This window comes from Morus notabilis, unplaced genomic scaffold, assembly GCF_000414095.1.
Source record: "Morus notabilis unplaced genomic scaffold, ASM41409v2 Scaffold1785, whole genome shotgun sequence".
Taxonomy (NCBI): domain Eukaryota; kingdom Viridiplantae; phylum Streptophyta; class Magnoliopsida; order Rosales; family Moraceae; genus Morus; species Morus notabilis.
This window is the reverse complement of record NW_010357325.1, coordinates 2687-13720: the sequence shown is the minus strand read 5'-3', so window position 1 is coordinate 13720 and position 11034 is coordinate 2687. Positions and strand designations below refer to the sequence as shown.

At 39.0% G+C, this 11034-nt stretch overlaps 1 protein-coding gene across 1 annotated transcript; it reads left to right on the top strand.

Moving 5' to 3' along the window:
• Nucleotides 1–791: 791 nt before the first annotated feature.
• On the top strand, nucleotides 792–3548 carry LOC21388088 (aquaporin NIP1-2). The gene is made up of 5 exons (XM_010089698.2): nucleotides 792–1138; nucleotides 1508–1732; nucleotides 2247–2444; nucleotides 2786–2847; nucleotides 3237–3548. Exons 1-5 carry the CDS (start codon nucleotides 1010–1012, stop codon nucleotides 3448–3450), a joined length of 828 nt encoding a protein of 275 aa, XP_010088000.1. The 5' UTR covers nucleotides 792–1009; the 3' UTR covers nucleotides 3451–3548.
• The last annotated feature ends 7486 nt before the right edge of the window (nucleotides 3549–11034 follow it).

Genomic DNA, 11034 nt, shown 5'->3' with positions numbered 1-11034 from the left:
AGGTTTTAAAAACTTTTGCGACAACAATTGTCGTCGCAACTAATTTAGGACACGTCATCATCAACGAAACAACCATCGTCGCTAATGTATTAGCGACGAAATTTGAAACTTTATCGTCGTTAATATATTATTTGCGTTTAGTTTCTTGCGACGACTAATTTATGACGATATGTCGTCGCAAATATAGTATTTACGACGACAATATAATTATTTACGATGACATTTCGTCGTCGCAAATAAGCTTTTTTTGTTGTAGTGTCTATATTTGTCTGTGGCCAATTCTGTGACACAGTGACATTAGTTTCTTCTATATTTGTCTATGGCCAATTCAGTTGTGCTCCCCCCCCCCCCCCCCCCCTTTGATAATTAAGATTAGTTGTCTTTAGGACTCAAAAGAGAAGGCATTGGTTTTCAGTTTTTCGCCAATAAGTTTTTTAAATTTTTACCGGCCAGATTTCCAAAATAAACCCATGCCAACTACGTATAATTTGTTAACCCGTAAAAGGTGGATTTAACTAAAAACCTCAAAATTAGTTAATTAGAAAAGACCAAAAAGAGTACAAAAAAAAAAAAAAAAGGAAGAGGCAAGAGTGGCAATTAATAGTGCATGGAATTGGCATATCCAAAAGTCATTCACGCGCGTCTGTATTTCCGGTGGGTAGTTGAAGAAGCCATCAATGTGTTTCGCAGCCCCACGAACTAATAGAAAGACTAAAAGAGGCACTTTTTTTTCAACGATATCTCCTATATATACCATTTTGTTTTTTTTCAAAACTACGACAATAAAACAAGAAAGAGATCACAATTAACAAAAAGGGTCTCCCTCTCTCTCTCTCTCTCTGCTCTTTGTCTCTCTTCCATTCCTTTTGGACGTTAGGCAATTTTCCCATAACTGGACCTTGGGTTTTTTGCTCACTCCAACAAGGTTTGGAAGATCAGAAAGCAGAGCAAAAACTTGTCCTTCTTTTTCAAATTTCTCAACCCAATACCTTCAAATTCTGTTCCAGTTATGGCAGAGACTTCAGCAACAAATGGAAACCATGTTAATTTGAATGTGAAAGATGGTGATGCAAATCAAAGTTCTCACCACTCTCCTTGCAACACCAATCCTTGTGTCTCTGTTCCTTTCATTCAGAAGGTGACTCCTCTAGCTTCTTGTCATTCTTTTTTTTTTCTTCTCTCTTTTTCAATTCTTTTTATTCAACTGAAAATCATTCTAATTACTCGATGAAAGTTAATTGGAAATCCTAAATCAAATGAGAACATGCCAACGCTTGTGTCATTGTCACTACAAGAAAAATGGGTTTTAATTACACAAGAATTGGTTGCAAAACCCATGATTTTGGTAGCCGAAAGTAAAATTGCCGCGGAAAGTTAAGCTACCATTTCTGATTACCAATTATATCATCCTTGGTGCAGTAAAAATAATATGTTTTCTTTATTTGGGTTTAATGCAATCTTATGGGTATGTTTTTTAAAGGAGAATCTTTTCTTTCGACTTATACAGCTGCTTGCCGAGGTATTGGGTACGTATTTCTTGATATTTGCCGGTTGTGGCTCAGTGGTTGTGAATTTGGACTACGAAAAAGTGGTGACTGCTCCCGGAATTTCCATGGTTTGGGGTTTGGTTGTGATGGTCATGATTTACTCTGTTGGCCACATCTCCGGTGCCCATTTCAATCCTGCGGTCACCATTGCCTTTGCCTCTACTAAGAGGTTCCCATACAAACAGGTGAACGAACCATATAAAACGATTCTCTTTCTTTTATGAAAATTGGTAGACAAACAAACGCAAACAGATAATCTTTAATTTCCTCAAGTTGTGTGCTCTTTAAGAAAATCATGAGCTAGGAGGACCCCAATAATTTATTTATTTATTTATTTTTAAGTTTCCTTGTTCAATAAGGTTACTTGTCTGAAGAAAAAGAAAAAGAACAAAATAAAAAAGAACAAAATTTCAAGTCTCAAAAATAACTTCTTAATTTGGATTATGTTACGTCAATTATACATAGGGACCTCTACCTCATGCATAATTTAAGTAGCACATTTTGACCCTTTTCAAGTTCACGAGGTACGATACACCATATTTAATTTGCACGATATCTGTCTTTTTTTTCTTTTTTTCTTTTTTAGGTGAAGTGTAGCAAATATTATAGATGTTATATGTAGAATAGTAGGACTAGAATTTATTTTTTGCTGAAAACTAGAATCTTAATTTATGATGTTCAATTGGTGTTCTCTTATAGGTACCGGCTTACATAGCTGCTCAAGTCCTTGGATCTACCTTAGCTAGTGGCACACTTAGGCTACTATTTAATGGCAGAGATGATCACTTTACAGGGACACTTCCAGTTGGTTCCGACATTCAATCGTTTGTGATTGAGTTCATCATCACATTTTACCTCATGTTTGTTGTGTCCGGTGTTGCAACTGATAACAGAGCGGTTTGTTCTATATAATTTTTTTTTGTCGTTTTTATTATTGTCCTGCTTATTCAATTAGTTCTATAATAGTTGATCATATGGTTGGCTTAACTGCCTACCTTCTCGGTCTGTATTAGTCTATGGTCTCGGGATTTTGTTTTATTGGTTAATTTTTTCCAATATCTTCTTCAAAAGACTTTGAATAATAATTATAATAATAATAATAAATATCAGAATATTATTTCATAAGATAATGACTTTTCTCTTAGGCTAATCTATGTCTTACAAGTGTATTTGAACGATCGGACCTCATACACATTTCTTTGTATTTTGTTTATTTATTTATACTTTTATTTGTGCAGATTGGAGAGCTTGCTGGGCTTGCCGTTGGAGCTACAGTTCTTCTTAATGTGATGTTTGCAGGGTATTAACCTATTAACTTCTCTATTTAATTTATTTCGTATATGACGGGCAAGCTATACCATTGGTTCTAAAATATTGGTCAAACTAAGCACCTTGTCGTCTTCATTTTCCCCTTTTCTTTTTAGATTACTTCTAGATATCTCTCTTGGTTTTCGAGTTAAAAAGATTCTTAATCTAAATTAGTTAATCATTTTCAACTCCGAATATTATTCATTTTATTATATTTTTTGATGGCATATATTATTGTATTAGAGCAATGATACATATCATAAAAAAAAAAACAATTGATCATAATTAAATTCCAAAACTTTACACGTGTAAATTCAATAAAACTGCATTGAGACAACTTTCGTAAATGTGGCTCATATTTGTTATTATTGTCGATTACAGACCGATTTCAGGTGCATCAATGAACCCAGCAAGAAGCTTAGGTCCTGCTGTTGTTCACAGCCACTATAAAGGACTATGGATATACCTAGTGGCTCCAACTCTTGGCGCCATAGCTGGTGCTTGGGTCTATAACTTAATCAGATTCACCGACAAACCTCTGCGTGAGATCACAAAGAGTGGCTCTTTCCTAAAGAGCATTGGAGTTAGGGCATAACGGCTCCACTTGATGCAAAATAATGTGAAATTACAGAAATATTATATGTTGTGCCTGTTGCCATGCCTTTTTTTTTTTTATTTTACTGTCTTGTTTTTCCGCACGAAGTAATATAGAAATGAAAGTTTGCTTCTGATCTTTGGCAGTCGTTCCATTTGAATGGATAAAAGGGGTGTGCAAATATGAGAAGAAACGTACGTGTGATGAGAGGAATTAGAGTTAAATCATGCAACAAAACAAAACGTATTTGCACGTACATAACGTGAGTCTGACGGCGGCCATAACCTAGTAGATAAGAATAAGCTCCTCATTTTGTATAATTGCTAAAGAATCACATGAATCTTGTTCATATATACATGCAAAAAGTTAATGAATTGCTTATTCTTCTTGCTTAAATATTTTGTCTTATAATATTTAAAAAAAATGTTGGTAGTCTTTTCATGACCAGAAAAATGAAGAGTTCACATAGAAAGTATAACATTTGACCTTTCTCGTGTCACTATGTGTGTATTCATATATGTATTTAAGACCGCCAACAATATGTACTTTCTAAGTCAATTGTAGGCTATAGGAGGCTCCTGAACATATTTTGATTTATTAAAAATTATATCCTACTACCAAACAAAGATTTAAAGCCCCTACTTCCAAATATTGATTTATCTCATGATCTCATCACATAAACAGATTCTACATCTTACTACCACATTTTGCATCTTGATGTAGCAAATATTGAAAAGATAAACATTAAGCTCTCTATTTCTCATAGTCACGTGCTACACAAGTAAAGTACAATCATCGTCTATTATATCCAAAATGAGATACAATTCCAGAAAAAAAATATATAAATATTACATTAAAAAGTAGATAAAAAAATCAATAAAATCCTTAGAATTTATGAATGCAATGCTCATTATAAACCTATATAATAAACTATAATTCATCATCTCAAAAAACATTCAATTTGATAATTTCATATGTTTGAGCCTAAAGATCACATATTCTGAAAAGGATGGTAAGATTGACTTCTAAACTATCTTAAAAAAAAATGTTGGAATCAATATATGGTAAAAATATTAATTAAATATTGTGGATTCTAAAAGCTTACTAATTTTCAATATCTGAGTCTCTTTTAAACTACATTGCTTTTTCTTTTATTGAACATTTTTTGCCTTTTTCTTGTCAAATTTGTTGGAACTAGGTTAGAATTTTAATTAATTTGGATTGATTAATATTTCTGTAAGTTTAATCTTCTTTCAAGTATTCCCTGTGGGACCAATCTCGTACTGCGTTTCTATTACAGTTGAGTCGTGCACTTGCGAGTAATAAGTAAAACAACAACACCTTTCAGTATGAAACTATTCACCACATAATACTTAATGTTGACAGTTGGTTTCTGTCAACTAAGGATTAACTCTCCGATAAGACTCACAACAACCTCTCACCGATTAATCAAGGGTTAATGTTGTAAAATAATATAGGGAAGACAAGAATTTATAGTGGTTCGGCAAGATTTCTTGGCCTAATCCACTTGTGAATGCACTAATGCTTTGTTGATTACAATTTCTCTGAAGTGGTAGAGTAGTGCCTAAAAAACTTAAATAATTCCCATGGCTCTATTTATAGTGTAGGATCACGTTGTGATTTTTAAGTGAAAAATCATTTAAACAACAACAAACTTGTAGGCGGAAATTTCAAAAATTTTCACATATCTTTTAATTCCGAATTAAACACAAATCACAATGAGAGGTACATGCATGATATATGTTTATGGACAAAGGAATAAAATGACAATCATACCTTTAAGATGATTGGATCAAATATGGCCGCAAGGATCTTGTCTCACTATCTCACGTTCCGAGATGGAGAATTGCCGTGAAACAAGACCGTTGATTTATGAACACGAACACACCAAAAACCACTCGTTGATTCAAGAATATGACTCTTAGTGTTTGGGAGAAGAGAGTGGGCTCTTTTTCAAAAACCTAAGGAAACGATTTTCCTTCTAATTTTTAATCATAAAATCCGGCCACCCTAGGGAGAGAATAGGAGTGAGATATTTTTTTCTTCTTAGCCTTTTCTAGGGTTTTCAATAATATCTCTTTATAGGAAGAAATTCAAAAACTTAACCCTAGATGGGATTTCTGAATTTTTCCTTCATTTTTGGAGCAAAATCCGAATTCCCACTTGCCAAGGGATTTCTGAATTTTCCAAAAATAAAATCAACTCTCTCCCTCCTTTAGTTGCCAAATAAAATCATGTTCAAATTTTATTTTGAATTTTAAATTAATCATCATTAATTTCAAAATTCAAATTCATCCTTTTTATTTTTCAATTATCAAATAAATGAAAAATAACATAATGAATTTATTTAAACATAATCAGTTTCAATTTTCCCACTTATTAGAGCTAGCCTTGAGACCGAATGGACCCATATGAACAAAGCTATGGAATTATAATACTCGATTAATTTATCCCGATAAGTTATCGACGTATTTAATTCCGACATCGTACGACTCCACTAAAGGTTCGATGCCGACTAATCTCTCGATTCATATGCGCTATTTTTCTGATGGTGTTAATACAATTTATCACACGGTCCACAGAATAAATGCACTATTATCCTTCGTAAATATCAGTGACTAGAATGGTATAGAAAATTACCGTTTTGCCATTCCAGTTATTATTTCCTCAACTTCTTTATATGATTGTGAATAAGAAAGACATACGTTCGTAAGATGTCTTGCACATGCCACGATGTCTTAATCAATCAATACCATCATTGAATACCAGACCTGGTTTATTTATTCACACACCCATCAATAAAGCATGAGGTGATATTATCGCTTACGAATTCCATATCTGTGAATCACACAACTCTAAATCAATTATGTCATGATCCCAATAGCCGAGATGTTGTTCAAAAACTATGAACTAATCTCATTGGTGAATCAAAGACCATGAGAAATTAAGTCGAGTTGTGTATTCACTTCAGGATTGAGATAATTACGCAAATATACTTTAAGTTGTAATAATTAGGTTTAGAGCTCTGTAAACGGTTTTTACTCTAACCTAATTAGTTACACGGTCTATTCAACATGTTGTGAACATGTCTAGATCAACCACAGAGTCCAACTCCCATGCCCTGAGACCAGCATCACATGGTTCGATCTAACAGTCATAATCGGATTCGATTGCCCAATCGATCCTAAGACTGCGAATATCAATTTTAAACTATATCAGAATAGCTTATCTGGCAGGGATTCCCTAACTCTTCTTTCATTGATAACAGTCTATGGACTAAGCAATGTCACTAACACTCTTGAATATGAATCAAAACATAGCTTCATTTTATATATAAACATCAGTAAAATAATGATGTCTGACATTTGCCATTTCATAAATAACTAATTACACCCTACTTTATGGACACATTTCCAACATATAGGCCTTGTACATATGAGAGACCCCCTCTACATTTCCTGAGGAGATCTTCCTCTATCCCTCAATTTTGGAATTTGGCAGTTGTCTTTCCATGATTACTGCTTCCAGGTCATGCTAACCACCCTTACCGACTACCTGATTTCCTGACTTTGATAGTAGTAGTAGTTGGTACAGTGCATCTTCCGTTGAGTTGACAGAACTATCTTTAGATCAGACCGGGCTGCTTCCTCGACATCGTGGCTTTTACCACCCCACACGAGGCTCTCAACGCATGTTATCCAGCGTGAACTCTTGGCGTATAAAGGGCACCTTAGGTACAGCTTATCCCTCGACGCCAGTGATCAATTCTCAACATGGAGGCCTCAGCGCTTATCATCGAAGGAACGGTCGATGCCTCGACCGTGGTGTAACAATTACCCCCTATACTGGGACATCATATTGTGATGTTCCAGGCTATGCAACGTCAAGAGTTCCACATGGCAAATTCCCTCATGCAGACTATGGCGGCTACTTGTAGGTATAACGCCATCATTACAATGAGTTCTTCAGGTAGTAGAGCAGTCTCGTCGATCATGTCAACGATCACATCCCCGTACTTCTCAGTATGATTCTGACCTTGATTCCTACAAAAACTAACGTTTTGAAGAGGACAATATAGCCATAAATAAAATGAAATTACACGAATAATGGTGTTGCTCATGAATCTAGGTCAAATCCTATTGTGGTAGCACCTGCTTGGGTTTAGTTCCCCATGTCGGGGTTCTCAAACTCACTTCTGAGTTTTTGGGGACCCTTATGAGTTTTTCCTCATTCATAGGTTTAGAGCCCATTTCTGGGTTGTGTGAGCTTGGCATTGAAGTCCCAGGCTCTCGGATCATCTTGATCCAAGCACACTTCTCTCTTTTCAGGCTTTGTTTTTAACCTCTCGACCATTAGGCTCTAACTTGGCTCTTCTTTGCTTGTTTCTAGAACATGTCGCCCAAACGGGTTAGGGGTCGAGATGTCTTCACTTCTAGGGTTATTGATGACCTTGAGGATGCCGCATCAACGAGCACATCTTCAGGCGACACGGCGGACTCTCTGCTTCACCAAGTGGAAGAGTACGCCGAGGGGTCGGTCTCGACCTCTCAGTTGGGCGAGTTGATTCTCCTTAATGACGAGGACGATGGCCTGAGGGTCGGCCCTGTCGAGAGGCGCAGTTATGGGGTGGCATCAACCAGTGGTGTCTCGAGGATGGTAACAGACGTTAACCGGATGAAGATCAAAACCCGCGTTGCCATGAGGGAGTTCAACGATGCGGGGATCGACGCCAATAATTTTTGCCTGATTATCCTGACCCCTAACGACAGGGCCCACAACCCCCTACCAAACATATGACCGTATACACGCGCTCCCTTAGCTTTGGGCAGACTCTGCCCTTTCATCCTTTTGTGAAGGGCCTTTGTGGCCTCCACAGGATTTCCCTTGCACAACTGTCACCCAATTGCTGGGTGACAATTAACTCCATGATTATTTTGTGGAGAATATTTTTGAACCTCGACATAACCGTCAAGGAATTTTTATACTGTTATGCCCTTAGGCCTCCCCCGTTCAGAGGGGCTTTTTCTACTTAGGAGCCCACTCCAATGCCAAACCTCTAGTCCCCGCTGTCATGGTCGAGAAGACCTCTAGTTGCCATGGGTGGAAGCCCCAGTTCTTCTTCCTCGGTGGCAACTTTAACTCTCACCCTTCTCGATGGTGAACGTCCCTTAGGGATGCAGATAGTGTTCAGCAAATACTGTAGGTCTCCTCTTTATTGAATTTTTGTAGCATCCTTTTACTTGCCGAGCTATCTTACATACGTGGCTGTTAGTTGTAGGTGAAGTTTGCACCCGACCGAAGCTCACTTCGGCTGCCCTAGCGCGTGTCGAGCATATTTTGTCCCTTCCCGACTCCAGCCGTAGCTCTAGCATTCTTAATACCCCAAAGAACCGTCGACTGTATGATCTGGTAGTTACCCTTGACCCTCTGCGCCAGCCTGTTAAACCCCCCACAGATCTCTTTAGCGGTAAGCTGTGACTTATTTCCCCTTATCTTCTCAGCATAACTTAACTCTTGGATCTGACATTTTCTTTACTGTGCAGATGTGCCGTCTACCATGAGGTACGCCATCCCTCCAAAGCCGAGGAAGAGGGACAGAGGGGCCTCCACCAGGTCGTCGAGTCAATCGGAGGTCCCGGCTGACCCAACCCCCAGCACCGCCGAGGTCCCCATCCGAGGAAGGTTTGTCATCACCCCAGCTCCCAAGAGGCCAAGGATGGAGGAGCCATAAGGCCCCTCGTCAGTCGGGGGCTCCTCTCGGGTGACTCATTACCTGGACAAGAGAAAGGGCGCTGAGGTCACCGCGAACCTGGAGGTCCCTCCCATGCCTGAAGGGTCCCTCGTGATGCCGGGGTTGAAGATCAATGACCCCCAGTTCCTTGTCTAGAACGTGGTCGACCATGACCTAAATCGGGCTCTACGCCTTCCATCTCACTTCAGCCTTCCCATCCAGGCTATCTACTCGCACTTTTACCCAGACTCTTGGGACAAGTTCACAAAGATGGATCTCCTGGAGCGCCAGCGCATAGTGGTGATCCGCCAAATCTCGGTAGGTCTTGCTCACTTCTCGACTCGTGCTTATTCGTGCCATTTCTTTTTCATTTTATAGGCTCTCGAGGCTATGCTCCTGAACTATGTGGAGCTCAACGCTTTGCTAAGGCAGGGCATCCCATTGAGGGCTGCGGAGGAAGAGATTTCTGCTCTGAACGCTGCTCGGGAGGAGCTCTCCTCAGATTTGGTTGCCGAGAAAGCCAAAGTCAAATCCCTGGAGGAGGTGATCGCCAAGGATAAGCGCGAGAGCTTTAAGGAAGGCTTCGATAAGGGGTGCCCCAAGGTGGTTGAGGCATACATTGCATCTCCCATCGTCCAACAGAAGAAAACATAAGTCATCGAGGAATTCCTGGGCTCTGAAGAGTTTCGCCATTCGGTCGACGCTCGGCTTGAGGGTTTCAAGTCATCCCAAGAGTTCAGGGACATAGTCGAGGAGCGAGTATAACAGTTCAAATCCTCAGAGACCTTTAAGGGTCTTCTCGCCCAGAGGCTCGATGCCTACCAAGACTCTATTGAGTTTGAGGAGCTTCAACTTAATTTGATGAAGTTTGCTGGGGAACAGATTCTCGACCGCTTCCGAAGGAAGCGCCCAGAGGTCGACTTGTCTTTCCTCGACGAGTCTGATGATGAAGAGGTAGTGGTAGTCGAGGCTGCACCAAGTGTAGAGGGTGATGAGCAGGCGCCGGGGGATAGGGCAGCGCCATGAGGACTCCTTTTTTTTATATATGTATAATTCTTATAGGGCCATCAGGCCAAGACATTGAATTTCTTGTTCTGTAACATCCATAAGGTCGAGACTCGTTATTATTTATATATATATATATATTATATATATATATGGATGCTTATTTTGCATGTGAATGCTATGGAAGTACTAAAAATTTTTGGTTAAGTATGGTTAAGCCAGGGCTTTTTACCACCTTTACAGACCTTGGGGTGGCCTTATTGCCCCCTCATCAAAGACAGTCTTTGACTTGTCTTTGACGCAGCATTGGTTGACATTTATTCGTCGACATAGATAGTAGATCTTCAAATATGTAGAGCCAAGTCGAGTGTGATGTAGTATTTTGCATAGATTAGATAGTAAAAAATTCAATCGTATTTTTATTTATGTAGAGTTTACACGTCAACTTTTCAGCCTGCAAAAAATGAACTAGACAACAGAACAAAAAGCTAAGTGTAACCTTTAGGTCGACCTTTCTCGCCGTTATTGGTAGTAGGTCTTCAGTTGGTCTGCATTCCATGTGTGCTTGATGTCTCGACCATTTATTTCTGCAAGTCGATAGGATCCATTAGCCACAATCTCCTTTATTCTGTAAGGTCCTTCACAAGTTGGGCCCAGTGCCCTAAAGTTCTTGGGCTTAGTATTTGGGGTTACCACTCGTAAGACGAGGTCTCTTACTTTGAACCGCTTATGTTTGACCTTTCTGTTGTAGTACCTAGCAGTTCTGGCTTGGTACGCGGCGAGCCTTAGCTGTGCGTCCGTACACCTTTCTTCCCAAGAGGTCGAGC